The sequence below is a fragment of the Triticum urartu genome, chromosome 2A (assembly GCF_056163025.1).
Source record: "Triticum urartu cultivar PI428250 chromosome 2A, HENAU_Tu73, whole genome shotgun sequence".
Lineage (NCBI taxonomy): Eukaryota > Viridiplantae > Streptophyta > Magnoliopsida > Poales > Poaceae > Triticum > Triticum urartu.
Window position 1 is genome coordinate 590,301,907 of NC_141874.1, and position 17,101 is coordinate 590,319,007.

A 17,101-nucleotide genomic window follows, 5' to 3' on the forward strand; every position below is an offset into this window, starting at 1 on the left:
TTGGGTCGGCACGGACAAAAGTGGCGGCCCAACGCGCCGACCCAAACTCAAATCGTGTCCGCCGGCGTCCGCGCTGACCCATTTCCGGCCCAAAATTGCGCCTGAAATGTGTCGGCGCGGACACGAAGCGAACGTGCCGCACGTCTCCTCGCCATCCGCCGCGTCCCCACCTGGCGGCCACCCAACCGCCACGGTCAACATAATTTATGACGACCGCCCACCTTGGGCCCACGCGTTAGCGACGGCGGTCGTCCTTTTTTAAGTCGGGCGTGCAGCGGGGCCGTCCTCATCCACTTACCACTCGCCCCCCGTCCCCATTTGGCCACCCCTGCCCCCACGCCGGCGACAACCCTAGCTACCGCCAGCATGGGTTTCTTCTCCGGCATCGGCAGCAGCCGCAAGGGCAAAGCCCCCGCCCGCCATTCCCCCTCCCTCCCCGCCCTCCCCGCGCCGGCGCGCGCTCCCCGGCAGAGGCAGCGCATCAACGTGCCGTTGCACCAGGCCGAGTGGCACTGGCACCACCGTGTGCCTCTGCCGTACCCAGACGTGACGCTGCCGCATGACTAGCATTTGGATCCGGAGAGGATCCCAATGTCGGCGGCGCCGCGGACGGCAGGGCCCATGCGGAGGAGGTGCGGCGCCGGCGGGCGTTGCTGACGTCGGAGCAGCGTGCCGACCCGCACTTCGCCGCTGACTCGCCCAACTGGGCTCGATGGTTCGCCTTCGAGCACGAGGAGGCGAGGCGACGCGGCGTCCGCGACGTTGACCACAGCCTGCCACCGCCCGCGCTCGTCGTCCGCGACGAGGACCAGGAGGCCGAGGCCGCCTACCAGGTGGCCATCAAGGAGAGCGAGGAGGAGGAGCGGTGGAGGGAGGCGGACGAGGCGGCTTTCGAGGCTGCCATGGCGGAGGGCATGGCCCTCTCCGCGGCGGGCGACTACGTCGTGCCGCCGGTGGCCCCGCCGTCCCCGCCCAAAGCCGAGCCGAAGGAGCCGGCCTACCGCGAGCGCTACTCCTGGACCGGAGTAGTGCGCGAGTGGGTCAGCGCTCCGCCGATCTGGCTCGGGGCGATGGAGAAGCGGGAGGCGGCCTACCTCGACCACTGGCGCCGCGTTCGGCTGGCCGAGGAGCGCCGGGAGGGCGAGCGTCTGCAGATACTCGAGCGCGACGCCGACGAGGAGGCGCGTCAGGCCCAGGCAGCGGCGGCAAAGCCCGACATCGCCGTCGTCTGGAACATGACGTTCCCCTAGGCCGGCCCTGCGCCGACGTTGATCGACCTCACCGGTCCCGACGCAGACGCCGCCGTCGACGAGAACGTCTAGGGCAGCGCGTCGTTTTGTTTTTAGTGCTTTTATTAATGTAATGTGGACTTTCGCCGGCCTTCGTGGCCGGCTTTTATGTTTAATTAAATGCATATTTTATTTTCAAACTGTTTGCAATATTATTTTTGATGCGGCGACGAAATGAGTCGGGTCAGCGTTGGACGCTCGTGCCGACCCAAACACAGCGCCGGACGTTTGTGTCCGTCGGGCCGACCCAAACGAACAAAAAGCGGACAAAAGCGCCATCCGTTTGAATCGGCCCATTGGAGTTGCTCTAACAACTGTTGAAAGTGCTGCTTGAGTGCTGATTAGACGGGACTTCTCTACGCATAAATGTCATGATTAAAGCTGACTTAGCTAGTTCTACATGATTTTGTTGAATGTTCAACGTAAATATGTTTGACATGGTGAGAAACTTGAATATAGTCTAAAACATAAGCCAATGAGTTTTGCTTCGGTACACCGGCCCCTTCTTGAATATTTACACGAATCTTAAAGTTACTTAAATTTTACCGGAGCAAAACTAACTCTATTGTATATATACATGCTTGACGTAAAACTCTATTTGGCAAGGTATTATGATGGAAATTAGTGGGTTCATTTATGTGGCAGAGCCATAGACGTAGAGGCAGACTGTACTGTACGTTGTGCAGAGATGTGGAATTATGAATAAGGATGGGTGACCAGATAAGAAGAGTAAAAGGCCACTGTACAAAATGCAGATCGAGATCAAAGGCATCAACAAGTGTGTACAGGGGCGATTTCACCGTCCGGGCATCATGGGCACGTGCCCGGGCACGATCGCTGCAGATTTTTCGAGTAGCCGGAGTCACAATCGATGAATAATAGGTGTGATATAAAGCAAAAATATGACAGCTTAGTGAATTGGGCTAGTTTGGGTGTTGTTTTGCCTTTTGGGCTTACTCACGCCAAACCAGAACGTCTAAGGGCCATCCATTATTTCTTTACATGGGCCACGTTTAGGTAGACTTAGCGTATGTTTAGCGTTTCTTCCTGTGCTTGCGTTCAGTCCACGGCGTCGCCGTCTCGATGCTCATTTGGTTCTGTATTGGTTCATGTCACTGTTGTTTCCTGCAATTTGATTCATGGTCAAACTTTTCAGTCTGCCGGGCGGTGGCCTGCTCCCTCTCGAAGACTCCTGCCGCTCGCCGCCCGCCGCCCGCCGCTTATCCCGTCTGCTGCCGCTCGTCGCCTGCCGCCCGCCGCTTATCCCATCTCCTGCTGCTCTACCGCCGCCCCAGCGCCTCTATAAGATGGCCCCCGGTCTCGCTTATCCACAAGCGGCCGCGGAGGAGCGGCTCCGCCGAGCCGCCACCAGGGGGCGTACCGGCGAGGGGCTGCGTCCACCTTGCCGTCGAGTGCCTCCTCCCCTCCGGCCGCCCCGATTCCCTCTTCATCCTCCAGCTCCAGCCCAACCCCGACACCCAGGACGTCAAGCGGGCCTTCCGTCGCCTAGCCAACCTCCTGGCCCCTCGGCGCGATCCCCATCCCCGGCTGACACCGCCCTTCGCGTCGTCGAAGAGGCCTTCGCCCACCTCTTGGAGAGCACCTCCACCAGCGCCGGTTTCGCTCCTGCTGCTCCTGGCGGCGTTTCCGTCCCAGAGATGTGCTCTGGACGGTCTGCCCCCACTGCTGCCATGTGCATGGGTACGAGCGCATGCTGGTGGGGCGTTTGCTTGGGTGCTCGAACCCCTGATTCATGTGCATGTTCGTGGCTACCTAGCCCGCGCGGCTGCCCTCTCCCTGCTCGCCGGTCGCCGCCGCTCGGGTTGTTCGCGCAGGCTAAGCCACGGGTTGTGTATGAAATATTCACAACAAAGCAACGGTAAGCTTGCTCTATCCTTGAATAAATCTTTGCATACTTTATTTGGCTTGCCATCATATGTTTATCCTTATGTATCCTATTGAAATTGAATAGATCAAACATAGATCCAGTTACAGCAAAGATGCGAAAATTGAGTAGTCAATATAGCAGGTGCAGCGTGAACTCCTGTTTTCCCGTAGTAACTTCAGGTGGGTTTGGTGCATTCACCAATCAAATTAGTTCATTTTTATCTCTAATGTTGTTTTATGCATCTTTCGGTTGTTGCAGAAAAAAGTCTCTCTACCTGGGTTAAGAAATTCAGAACTTTACAGTGAGCAGGTGTGTAAAATTATATCTCGAATCAAATAAAGTTTTCTGTGCACATTGTCATGCCACCATACTTGAACTGTTATATTATTTTTCCAAGCAGAATGTGGACCTTATAAGGTCTATACATGCAAGATTCAGGAATTGGAAACGGAAGTAACACGGCAGAAGTTCTCCACTGGGCTCAAGGGGATGAATTGGTTAACTACAGAGAGCTTCAACATGGTGGCAACCTGGGTGAGCTACCTTTTGTTGATCCTTGCTGCTTGCTGATATTGTGGTCTCTCTAGCCTGATTTTAGTGCGCTAGCGACAATTAGCACTGCTAAACTTGAAACCAAAATGAAGCTATGAGTTACCCCATAAGTTGTGTAGAAAACGATGATTCATCTTCAAATCATGTCATGTTTATTCTTATTGTTCCAAGGAACATCCTGCTGTTGTTTTTACCTCCTGAATTGTCAAGTATTAATATGTACAAATATAAAAATTCACTGAATTAAGAACTTCCATATCGTTTTCTATTTTACCAGTTTGGAATCCATTGATCACCGATTGTGTGTATGTTCTGATCCAAGAAGCAAATTTTTCTGTTCAATCCTTCTGTTGAGGCTTCCAGGAAAACAGGTTAATCTATCTTTTGTTCACATGCCTTGCTACCTAATTTTACATGAGCTTTCTTCACGGATGTACATATTTTTCTTTACCCTGTAATGTTGACGGGCTCATTTTTCTGGTAGTGAAGAAATGAGAGGAAGTGGAAGGATAGAAGGTACGCTTCTGCAGAATCCAAGTAAGACTCTGTTCCTTACCTATGCTTGAACAAAGAGCAGCACACAACATGTATGTTAGTGTTTCAATTTCAAATGAGGGAATTTTATATCATTAATAGTGGTAACTAATGATAAGTAACTTTTAGTTCTACTAAAATTATTTTTCTTTTTTGAATTTCCTCAAAATGGAATAGTAATGATTTTAAGCTAAATAATGAGTTCTCTTTGTGTGTCGCTGGGTAATAGAAGGAATAAGAAGCAAGTTTTATATATTATATGGAATACTACTTTTAAATAGCTATTGAGTTATGCCGTGTAGTTTCTTCTTCGTGTGTATGTTGTTCTTATGCTATTTAAGACGGTGACTATTTAATTTACTGTCATACGGTTAATTCCTTCGAAATTCTTGGTCACCTGCTTAGATAGAGACAAATAGTGTATTCTTTATTTTTTTTGTGCTGAGATCTTCATTTTTATGCAGAACCAAACATGTAGGTAGCCTAAAAGTACATTTAAAACGCAAATTGCCCTAAGATATCCCAGTGTGTGGTTTAACCTGAACATATCTTAACTTGCAAATAAGCATGATTTTCTTACAGCTTGCTTCTCTGATGTCCCCCTTATTTGCCTTCTTAATCAGTATACTTGGAGTCCACATCCAAGATAAAAGCATCTTGCTCTGTTCACTCAGGTTCTCAGGAGTATCTCACAAATGAGTCATCATAGGTGAGAGATGTCTCATCCAGCCGGACGATATTATTGACCATTTAATAGCAGCTGACCAACAGTTTTGGTAATTAGAGAAGAAGACAATTCCACAGAAGCAAAGCCAGTTCATTGGTAGGGAGCTAAATTAGCAGGCATGCTACCTGTACTAAATACATGTTGTGCTTCCTGTCCCTTCTGTCCTTCTATATATTGAACTCATTGGCATATGATGTAACCTGTTAATATTCTTAATGAAATCACCCGTAATGGGCATTTTTCTTAAAGAAAAGATTACAGTATACCATGACTAAGGCTTCATACAGGATTGTGTCTCCCTTGGTGTTATTTGCAACAGCTGAGTAGCTCCGGAGAGTGTCAGCGTATGTGCCCAAACTCAGTAGAACAAGCACTAACGATAGCAGAACTTGAAAAATCCAGGAGATGGCTGCTCTCACCATATAGTTCAAAGGTTCACTATCCAATGATGCTATTTATGTTCAGGGTACTTATTGTATAACTGGTTATAACAGATATGTTGTTTTATGATGACATATCTTTAGGAAAGAACATTCAAATAGAGAAATTTTGCTGTGTTAGATTTTTATTATTACCAAGTATACGAGTTTGCTCTATCTGGTTGTCTCAAAGTATTACAGTTATACGTGAATATGATAATCAATTGCATGTTTGTGAAGAACAGAGGCCTGTAAGTGTGGCGGTATGGCCTCTTTCTAGAGACATACTTGACTGCTTATTAAGTGTGGCGGGTTGTTTTTTGACAGATATATTTTCTCACTTCCTTACAACAACTTAGTCTCCAGTTATTGTGGTGCGCAAGTGTTGTTTCGTTCCATCTTCGGTTTGATTATTGTTTTTTTTTGTCGAGAAAAGTCCCCATCTATTCATCAACTGTCAAGGCAGTACAATTCTTATTTTTATTTTTTAAACAGGATTCCTAGATCAAATTTTCTGGGCTGGGACAAGAAAAGGAACATGCTCCAGTCTCCAGAATCTAATAGATTCAATAAGGACTGTAAGCTGATCACATACTGTTTTGAAGGATACTACATCAATTGTTTTTGTACTTCAAAGTAACTAATATCGAATATGTTCTGTAGGATTGCATGGTTTGGGAGAAACTTGGTGCGTTCAGTTCAATATAAGGAAAAGCATGAGAAGGTTGCCTTCACGTATCGACGAGGCGCGGCGTGCCGCCACGCGGGTACATGCTAGTTTTAGATTATAGCATGCCCAGGCTTTGGCAATTCCCTAGCTTCGCCACTGAGTGTGTAAGTAATCCAACAATGGAGTAGGCAGTCGTATGTGCTCATATGTTCAACGCCTGGTTTCTCTTTTCCGCACACCTACCTCGGCATCTTTCGTTAGCAGTTGGCGGCTGCGTTTTTTCCTTTTTCTTTGGCACCTGGACCGTTAATCATTCTGCTTTAAAGATTTTGCAGCAAACCAAAGAACACGATGAAATGCGGAACAAAACAAAATAAAATACACCGTTGGCCATAATTTCGTTTCTCCTCCCTCGGCCGGTCGGCCCTCGCTAGCTCCGTCGCTGGTGGTGCGATTCCGGCCAGTCAGCACAAACGCTGAAATCACTAGAGACACTGCATTTTGACGAGCGTGGTCGGACCGGCGAAACCGGCAATGCTAGACACACGGATCTTTACTTGAGGATTTTACGGACTAACTAAAATGGACCAATAGAATTGGAGATTAGGGGAGGCAGGGGCCCACCCCAACTGAAAATCCAGGGGGGGGAGGGGGGGGGGGGGGGGAGATATTAGTTAGTTGAAGGATCCTGTAAAACCCTGTAACAAGTCCGTGTGTCTAGGATTATTGCCGGCGAAACTGTTCCTGCTCCGAAACAAGGAAGGGTCGTGGTCGTGCTCCCATCCCCCGTGGAAACCCTGGCGATGTTGATTTGAATCCAAAGTGACGCCAGCGCGACTAGGAATTAAGGGCATCCCCAGCCGTTAGCCCCTCAGGGGACTCGGTAAATTGCCGTCTGGGATGAACCGGCTCTAAAAATCGGTTTGGGGTGATCGGGTTCCCAGTCGCCATCTCCAGAGTCGTCCCAATCATTCTTTTTTTAAATATTTTTTAAAATAAATTCGGCTAAAATTAGGCAAACATTACAAAGATTCGGCAAATAGGACACAAATTTCGGCGTTCAATATTTTTTGCATAGAAAACTTAAAATTTACTAAATAAAAAACTCGCTGAGCGCGGCGTAGTCCGCCGTCGTCCTTCTCCTTCTTCACGCTGTTGAACCCCTGCCTGTGGTCGCCCTGGCGGACAGGTTTGGCCGGTGGCGGCGTGTCGTCATCGCTGTCTTCAAGCACGATGACGCCGACAGCGATGACGCCCCCTTCCTCACGCCCACGGCGGCGCGCTGCGATCTTTGCCAAGGCGCGGCGCTGGCGCTCCATCTCTAGCCGCACCCAATCTTCCCGCGCCCACCTCATGGTCGCCTCGTCGTTGAGCTCCGGCTCCGTCTTACTCCGGGAGGGCCCATTGCTCCTCCGTCAGAGATGCCCGCGCACGCTCGATCTCGGCGTGGAAATAGTCGGGGCGCGTGACGTCGGGCGGCGGGGGGACGGGGACGCCCCAGCGCTGAGCCTCCACCGTCCTGGCACGGGCATGTCGGGAGGCACCAGGTAATTGGCTTTGTGCAAGAGATGGGCTTCCCACTCATGCAGAGAGCGGCGGGCCGAAGCCATTCGCCGCCGCCCCATTGCCGGGGAACCTTTCGCCCATCGTCTGCGGCGGCTGTGAACGGGGAGGGAGAGGAAAGAGGGCTCGTCGATGGTGGTTGTGCACGAGGAGAGAGGGGCTGCGGGCGGGTGTGTCCACCTGTGAGGGAGGCGCTGCTTTATATAGCGGCCGGGGGGTGGTGTGGTGTGGTGTGTATGCGTGGAGGGGAGAGGGCGCGTCGCCGCACAACGCCGCTCGTGAGGAATTAATGAAAAGCTAACTGACGGCAACCTTAGTATTGATTCCCTGTGGAAAACTGAGACGATGTGAGGACAATGAGGCACGGGTTGCTGACTCAGCGGGCACGCCGTTTCCCGAGCACTCCCCGGCGCGCCGGGTTTAGTCTGGATTCAACGACGCTAGTTTCGGCCTTAGCTCATGAAAACTGGGCTCCTGAAACGGAACTGAGCCGTTTTTTGGACGCCTATACCAAAAAAGAGGCCTGGGAGGCCTGTTGGAGACGCGGTTGGAGATGGTCTAAGCAGGTAAGGTAAGGTAAGGTAGGTGTGAGTGTGACCGTGACCAGTGTCGGCACACCCAGCACGACCGACATGAGATCCTCGTCGTCGCTTGATGGAGCCGCGCATACAAACTCGTCAGCGCGATCACCGTCGTCCAGTGGAAGGCGAGAGCGTGCGTGCGTGCGGTGGGTTTCAACGGCTGAGCACGGCGAGGCAGACACGTCATCAGTGCATGCATCTGGTAGTGACGAGCTGCTGGTCCAATATTTGGACACGACCGAGGTGGTGGAGGAGTTGGCCGAGACTTGTCTGTCCGGACAATGAAACAAAGTGGACCTCGTGCTTCCAGTACAGGGACATACATACCTGATTTTTGACAGAGGTTCGAGCTTTGCTTACAGCGCTTGCTCCTGATTAGACAGACCTGCCTGTCAACGAAATTGAGCGTTTGCTGCTTTCTTCGCCACCAGAAGAATTGATCGAGGGCAGTAGCAGTGAGGCGTGGATGCACGATTTTTCAGAGCTAGAAGATACCTCACGCGTTGTTACGGGTGACAGAATGTTGATATATAAGTGGTGAAGAACATGAAGATCTAATTCCTATATATGTAATACGATGTGCCATAAAAAAGGACATATTAGATATTAATAATAGCTGAAAGTAGATATATAAAAATTTACCGTGGGACGGAATTCCTACAGTTTCCGGTGGAAAAGAAAAAAGAGTACCCCCTATATAATAACATGGAAGTACTATTCTCCTTTTGAAAAATATTATACATTTGTTCCTTAGAAAATTGAGAACATATTGTATATTCATATTGCCTGAAGGTAGTGTTCCTGCTCTTAGATGCTCTAAGTGACAATAGTATCCCCTAAAACCAACTACACTTTTTAGAAAGTCAAAGCATGTTACATATGCTTATTTGGATTCAAAATTATGTTTGAGATGTCCCGCAAGGAAAAGTGATTATGTTAGGAGCCTACATCCTGGACAGTACGGCCGACTCCACGCGACTAGAAGCCCCCGAGAGCCCCGCGCGCACATTGGCCGCGAACCTCTCCATGGCGCGCGGCGGCAGGCACATCGGCACGGTGATCCCTCCGCCCGCCGCGGGGATGTGGAACGTGGCCAGCGTCGTCGTGGCCGGCCCGCCGTAGACCGGAAGGCCCCACCCGAGGTCCACCTCGTGCAGGTTCGACTTGGTGAGATCCGTCACGAGATACGTCCGCGCCGTCGTGAACCGCGGCCGCCCGCGCAGCACCAGCGCGTCGGCCACCGACTGCGCGTACTCGTCGGCCCCGACCCGCGCCTTCGCGGCCACGATCAGCTCCACGGCGCGACCCAGCGGTCCCGAGCAGAGCTCGCCGGCCGTCGTCCGCGCCACGCCGAAGGTGAGCGCGTTCCCGTAGAACCCCTCGGGCAGCGGGCGGCCGCGCATCCCGCGGGCGTTCACCACGAACATGAACCGCACCTCGTCGCCGGGCGCGTACCCGAGCGCCGCCGTCCGGCAGCGCCAAGCGAACGCCGACAGGAGCAGGAACCGGGAGCACCGCGACCTCATCAGCGGCGGTAGCTGGTCCCTCAGCGAGGACAGCTCCTCGGGGCCGAAGAGGAACGCCCGGTGCACGAGCTCGGCGCCCGGACGGAGCCTGTCGTTGGCCGCGTCGGCCGCAAGCTCGTACTCTGGGTGCTCGTAGTTGGGGCACGGGGGGTCGCGCGCGTCGAGCAGCTCCCTCGCCCACACCGGCCGCACGCTTGGCGCCTCCATGCCGCCCGCCAGCTCGCCGACGGCCTGCAGGAACTGCGTGACGCCCGGCGCGTCCACCAGATTATGGCACACCTGGATGCCGAACACGAATCCTCCGCACCTCAACCTCGTCACCTTCATGCCATCATGCATGATGCATGTCAGTCTCGCGTACACGTAGTACAAATTAAGGATGCACCATCAATTCTTCAACCCTAGCCATGAGTCCATGACTTACTTGAACGTAGAGCAGTGGACGATCGACAACGACGGCGGAGTTGCTCTCCGGCAAGCACAGGAGCTGGCCGGCGCAAGGGACCGGCGGGCACAGCGTGTCGCCGAACTCGTCCAACGCGACGTCCGCATCGGCCTCGACGAAACACACCCCCTCGCCGGTGCAGTCCACCGCGAGCTTCCTGCCGGGCAGCTCGCGGAGCCGCCCCGCGATGGGGTAGTAGTGCACGAGCGCCGCGGCCAGGCCGTGACGTATGATCCTGGCCGGGTCAGCGCGCGGCCGCGAGGGGCGGCCCCGGTAGAAGTATATGACGGAGCGGTAGAACCGGAGGCTCTCCTGGTCGTCCAGGTCCGAGAGCCGCTTGAGCTCGCGCGGCGTCAGCCCGGCCGGCGCGACCAGCTCCGGCTCACCGCGGCGCGCCACGAATGCCAGGGACGTGGCGGCCATAGTAGCTAGTAGCGCTAGTCTAGACTACCGGTTTAAGCCTGCCGCTTAGTTAGCCTTGGCCGTTGGAAAATGGCGGACGCTGGATCGTAGTCGATCGTCTAGTGTGTGCATCTATGAACGTACGAACATCCAGATATATAGGAGTGGTGGGTCGAGTTTACGGCTTCGCGATGTGAAGAATTCATCGTGGTTTGGTCGCCGGTGGCGAAGCAAGAAAATGGGAGTACGACATGAGAATTGTTCAGCGCATGAGTCGCCGTGCGTGGTCCGATCGCTTAGAGCAACTCAAATAGGGCGATCCATTCATCCGCCGTCGTCTGTTTGAATCGGCGCGAATAAAAAAGGTGGCCCAATGCGTCGATCCAAACCTAAATCGAGTATGTTTTCTGTCCGCGCTGACACATTTGCTGCTCAAATTTGCATCTCAAAATGCGTCGGCGCGGACGCGTAACGCACGCCTTCTCGTTGTTCGCCGTGTCTCCACTTGACGGTCGTCCAACTGCCCACAGCCTATCTGGCCAGCTTAATCTATGACCTCAGGCACACACGTCAACATAGGCCGACCGTGTGGTGGGACCGTCCTCGCCCGTTTTCAGGCAGCCCCCATCCCCATCTAGCCACACTCTGCTCCCCTGTCGTCGGCAAACCCTAACCATCCCAATGAAACCAGATGGGGCTCTTCTCCGGCGCCGGCAGTAGCAAGGCCAAGGGCAAGTCCCCCGCCATTCCTTTTCCCGCAGAGTTTCTCCCGCCTCCGTCGGCACCAGCTCGCCGGCCGAGGCAGCCCGTCAACGTGCCAGTGCACCGGGCGGAGTGGCACTGGCAGCACCGCGTGCCTCTCCTGTACCCCGACGCTACCCTGCCGCACGTCTGGTTGGGGGCGACGCCGGCGCAGGAGGCGGCGTACCTCGAACAGTGGCGCCAGCAACGGCTGGCCGAGGAGCACCGTCACGGCGAGTACCTCGAGATGCTCGAGCACGATGCCGAGGACGAGCGGCGCGAAGCCGAGGAGGAGGCGCGCCAGGCCGCGACGGCTCAGGCGGCCGCACAGCCCCCCACGGCGGCACAGCCCGCGCCCAACATGAACGCCCTTTGGAACACGGCGTTCCCCTGGGCCGGCCCCGCGCCGACGCTCATCGACCTCACGGACCCCGAGGACAACGACGACGACGTCTAGGGCAGCGCGCCGCCTCATAGTTTAGGCTGTTTTTAATTTTCTTTAATGCAAATGTGGATACATGGACTCTCGCTGGCCTTCGTAGTCGGCTTTAATGTTTAATTAATGTTGTTTTTATTTTAAATATGCATGTATTTTTTCTTGCACCGTCAAAATGGGTCGGGCCAGCGTTGCGCGCATGCGCCGACCAAACACGAAAGCGGACATTTGTATTCGCCTGGCCGATCCAAACGAATAAAAAACAAACAAAATCGTCATCCGTGGAGTTCCTTTTAGCGCGGAATGCATACTTTTGTCGGTCGAGGATGCGTGAGCATAATTTGCTCGGTGCGCCTTTCACGTGCTTTGACATATCCTGGCCCGTATGTAGAGCTCATGGCTAGTCAGTGTAAGACAAGTGTTTATGCGAACGTTGATTTGAGCTCTAACTTTTCACACGTACTAGGTAGGTAGCTGCTCTGAGAAAGCAGGTAGGTGAGCTATTTGGCAGGGTTTTCACGTATGTGGTTGTTGGTTTCACGCATGAAATGCCTAAGATATTTAACGACTGTTGAAGTGCTGCTTGAGTGCTGATTAGACGTGACTTGTCTATGCATAGATGTCATGATTAAAGCTGACTTAGCTAATTCTACATGATTTTGTTGAATTTTGAACGTAAATTTTTTTGACATGGTGAGGAACTTGAATAGTCCGAAACATAGGCCAATATATTAGTTCCCCATTGATTTCCCTTTTGGGGGGAAATTCAACATTTGCCCTTTCTAGCCCATTTCCCAAATAATTTGTTTTCACACAAATTGAAACTACATCGTTGCATAATTAAACAACGGTACCACACCAACATCAAACATAGCATCATTAAATAGTCCATTATCTAATACATTACCATTCCACTACATCAACATTAAATAAGGTAAATCATCACTACATACTAGATAAATAGCTCTACTCCTCGGCGGAGGAGATGTCGATCACCCCCTCGGCGAAGGGGCCAGAAGCATGGTCATTGACGGCGGGCCATATCCACCGAGGTAAACCCACTGGCCTACTCGTCCTTGGCTTCACGTTCGAGGTCCTCAAACATATCTGCATGCTCGGCGTTGAGACACATGATCTTGTGGCGCTCACACTCAATTGTGTGCTCACCAACGACGCGAGGATCGCATGGTTCTCAGTGATGATCTTAAGGTTCACGACGAACATGACATCGACATCGATGCGTTCGGCTGCTTGGTGCTCCGCCTCCTCATACGTCGAGAGAAGGCGGATGTTGTCACCCCAGCGGCGTCGTCAACCACCTCAAACCTGGTGATGGGGTCAACCGCCATCCCCTCCTCATCCAAGTAAGACACATGGGCGGGGTCAACCACCACCCCCTCCTCATCCAAGGACGACACATGCCACGACTAGCTCTCCCTGACTATGTCCACCCGCTAGCCTCCTCCACCCCCCCCCCCCCTCTGTCACCATCTGCAGTGACCTCTGGGCAAAGCCTCATGTGATGAAGGCGGTGGCGAGCATTCGCCATGTTGGCCGCTTCCTTGCTCTATGCTTCGTAGGCTGATTGCTAGGCAGCATGTGTCGCGTGCTCGGTGGGAAAACTGGGTTCACGGGTGTTCGGTGTCTCGCTAGTGGTTGCCACGCGACACAACGAATCTGCCCTTAGGGTCTCTAGTGGATCCAGGCCTTGGGCTGCCCAGCAACCCTAGGCACCCCCGGGTGGGCCCTCTGCATCTCGGTGCTACTGGCACTTGGTAACTCTGGCCATTTGCTATGGTGGTGATGTTGTGGGGGTGGTAATGTTCATGTTGACATGGTCACCTTCCAAATTATGGGTTCCATCGTCTCCAAATATAAAAACAACATGTTGTGAGTCATGTAGTTTTCATGGATGGCATGTACAAACGTGTATGTCAAATAAATGCCTCTCCCTAATATAGTGATGGATTTGTAGAGGCGCGATAATAATTCTGGTTTGCTCCTGTGATGGGTAACTTAGCACTCCATGTAGGACGCGTCATTTTTGCCTTCAACCCCACAAAGTATTTTCAAAGTATTTCAAGAATACCACAGTATCTTGAAAACCTATGGTTTCAAATACTTTGACGTGTTTGGCTCTAGTTAAAGTGGCAGTATTATAAACCACAGTATGCACAAAACTGTGGTGTTTTTGCTATATTAAAAAAAAGACCAGAACCTCTTTTCAAAAAACTGAGAAACACAGCAAAAGATCTCTCAAGCGGCGAGTAAATACAACACTATATACTTTGATTGCCAAACACGGCACTATCTTTCTTAGTAACACTTTAAAAAATGATGGTTTCATATACTACGGTCTTCGCTGTCATCGGCATAGAAAACTGTAGTATTCGAATACTTAGGTTCTTCAAAAACTTCGCTTCCAAACGGCGTAAAAAACTGTAGTGACATTTTGCAGCAATGCATGAGCATGGTCTAAGATATTTATTTATTTATTTATTCGTCCACCATAGCAAATGACCGTTCCTTCCTCCGTCGCTGGTGGTGCGATTTGGGTCAGTCAGCGCAAACGCTCAAACCATTCCTGGAGTTCTTTTGACGGGCGTGCTCGCGCCGGCGAATTGCCATAGTGCGTTCGGACATGGAGCTTCTTTGCTTTCTTCTTCCGTTGTTTCTTTCGTTTGGCATGGCATGACCATTTCCATCCTGGCGCACCGTTTCCGAAGGGAGGAAGGGTCGTGGCCGTGCTCCCACCCCCCGTGGAAACTCCTGCGATGTTGATTTGGTTCCAAAGTGGCGCCAGCGCGACTAAGAATTAAGCAGGTACAGTAGGTGTGACCGTCACCGGTGCCGGCACACCCAGCACGACCGAGATGAGATCCTCGTCGCGTGATGGAGCCCTGCCGCGGATGCAAACTCGTCAGCTCGATCGCCGTCGTCCATTGGAAGGCAAGAGCGTGTGGTGCGGTGTGCTGGGTTTCAACGGCAGACCACGGCGAGGCAGACACATCAATGCATGCATCTGGTAGTGCCAGCCAAGGTCTTTCTCTGCTTGGCGTGTGAGTCATTATTCACCGGACGATGACGAACCTCCCCGCCGATCTTTCTTCAACCTGATTGTTACGATCAGGTGCTCGTCCAATATTTGGGCACAGCCTAGGGGACGGAGGAGTTGGCCAAGCCTTGTCGGTCTGGTCAATGAAACAAAGTGGAGCTCGTGCTTGCTTCCAGGGACATACATACCTGATTTTTGACAGAGGTTCGAGCTTTGCTAGCCACGCTTGCTCCTGATTAGACAGGTCTGCTTGTCAACGAAATTGAGTGTTTGCTGCTTTCTTCGCGGTCAGAAGAATTGACAGAGGGCAGTTACAATGAGGTGTGGATGCACCATTTTCTAGAATGTGTGCTGTAGCAGTTGGTTAATGTTGACTGCACCTTTCAACACCTTGAAAAGGGAGTAAGGTCATCCCCAAGGAGGACCGTAAACCTCCCGTTTGGACCGTCAAAACCATCCAACACGGTTCTGTATCGGTCCGTGCAGCGGTCAGGACGCGATTTCTCCTGTAAAATGGTGACAAAAGTGAGGAAAGTTTGCGGGAGATCGGACACGCGAAACGTATGAATCCGACACCCCAGGCCCACCCAAAACCCTTCCCTGACCCCACCACTCAGGCCACCACGCCACACCCCTGCCGATATTCTGCGTCTCCGTCACCTCTGGCGCTCCAGCAGGGCTCCCCTCCGCTTATTCTCTATCTTCGTTCAACCCCTGCCCTCCGACCGCACCGCCAGGTACCAACCTCTACCATGCCCGACAACTGTTCGATGAATCGCCGGAGCTGAACACATTTGTCCCTTCTTCTTTTTAGCAATGGATTCCGATTTGGAGTACATATACGAGCAATATGTTGAGTCGTCTGGCAGCTTCGTTGGACGAGGAGTACTCCGATGAGACGGCGATGATGCAGGCGATCCTTGAAGACACGCGTGCGGAGGAGCATGTTCTCAATTTCAAGGGCTCGAACAAGGGTCATCGAATGCTCAACCGCAACAGGGCGCGCGGGCATTTGATACTGATGGTCGACTACTTATTTTCGCCGACGTTTCGGATGCGCAAGACTGTCTTCAATCGTTTGTACCATGGCGTCCGGTCCTACCATGACTATTTCATCCTGACGAGGGACACCATGAAAACGATTGGCTTCTCTGGTTACCAGAAGTGCACAGCCGCACTCTGGATGCTTGCATATGGCATGGCCGCTGATTCGTGGGACGAGTACCTACGGATGTCAAAGAGCACATGCGGAGATGCCATGGTCAGGTTTGCAACTGCCGTGATCGAGGTGTTTGGACCTCAGTACCTGAGAAAACCAACTGTGGCAGACACGTAGAGGCTCCTGGCAATTCAGAAGCAAGAGGGTGGCCAGGTTTGTTTGGATCTTTTGACTGCATGCATTGGAAATGGAAGAGCTGCCTGAAAGCTTTACAAGAGCAATACAGGGTCATGTTAAGAAGTCCACCATCATTCTTGAAGCAGTTGCATCACAGGATCTTTGGATTTGACACGCTTTCTTTGGCATGCCCGAGTCTCACAATGACATCAATGTGCTGCAACGATCGTCGTTGTTTGCGAGGCTGACTGAAGGAAAAGCTCTTCCTTGTCACTATACTGTCAATGGACATGAGTACAATATAGGCTACTATCTAGTTGACTGTATCTATCCTCCATAGGCTACCTTTGTCAGCACCATCTAAAACCCAGTTGGACAAAAAAAGGCTCACTTTGCCCAAAGACAAGAAGCGGCTAGAAAGGATGTTGAGAGGGCATTTGGAGCTCCGCATGCCCGTTTTGCAGTTGTTCGTGGACCTGCTAAACAATGGGATCCAAAAATCTTGTGGGAGGTGATGACATGTTGTGTGATCATGCACAACATGGTCGTCGAGGATGAGGGTGACGATGTTGCCGCAGCTCTGGAATTTGAAAACATGGGTGATCCTATTCAACTTCTAGATCAGAATCCGGCCACATTTAAGGAGTTTATTCAAATGCGTCAACAAATTCGGCATCGACCAACTCACAAGTAGCTGAAGAAAGGTCTGATTGAGCATCAATTGGCAATGAAAAGGGACACCAATATTGGGATGTAATATTTGATTTTAAAAAAAAATTGAACTAGTGTTGCATGTGGCTATTTGAACATCTGTACACTTTGCATGTGGCTACTTTCATGCAGACTAGGAAAAAACCGGAAGGCCAAATGTATGCGGCTATAATTGGATGGTGTCCTCCCGCATTCGTGTTTGTGGACTGCTCCCCCCTCCGTGGAC

At 51.9% G+C, this 17,101-nt stretch overlaps 2 protein-coding genes and 1 long non-coding RNA gene across 3 annotated transcripts; 2 read left to right on the top strand and 1 right to left on the bottom strand.

The window, feature by feature from the left end:
• Positions 1 to 3,572: 3,572 nt before the first annotated feature.
• Positions 3,573 to 6,435, top strand: LOC147986096 (uncharacterized). The gene is made up of 3 exons (XR_015615177.1): positions 3,573 to 3,711; positions 4,007 to 4,266; positions 4,938 to 6,435. It is a non-coding gene; the product is annotated as an uncharacterized LOC147986096 (long non-coding RNA).
• Positions 6,436 to 8,898: 2,463 nt separating this feature from the next.
• Positions 8,899 to 10,772, bottom strand: LOC125533702 (benzyl alcohol O-benzoyltransferase-like). The gene is made up of 2 exons (XM_048697069.2): positions 10,174 to 10,772; positions 8,899 to 10,070 (listed from the first exon to the last, which is right to left on the bottom strand). Exons 1-2 carry the CDS (start codon positions 10,615 to 10,617, stop codon positions 9,168 to 9,170), a joined length of 1,347 nt encoding a protein of 448 aa, XP_048553026.1. The 5' UTR covers positions 10,618 to 10,772; the 3' UTR covers positions 8,899 to 9,167.
• Positions 10,773 to 15,732: 4,960 nt separating this feature from the next.
• Positions 15,733 to 16,164, top strand: LOC147986097 (uncharacterized). Its single transcript, XM_087541873.1, has one exon. It carries the CDS (start codon positions 15,733 to 15,735, stop codon positions 16,162 to 16,164), a length of 432 nt encoding a protein of 143 aa, XP_087397999.1.
• Positions 16,165 to 17,101: the final 937 nt, after the last annotated feature.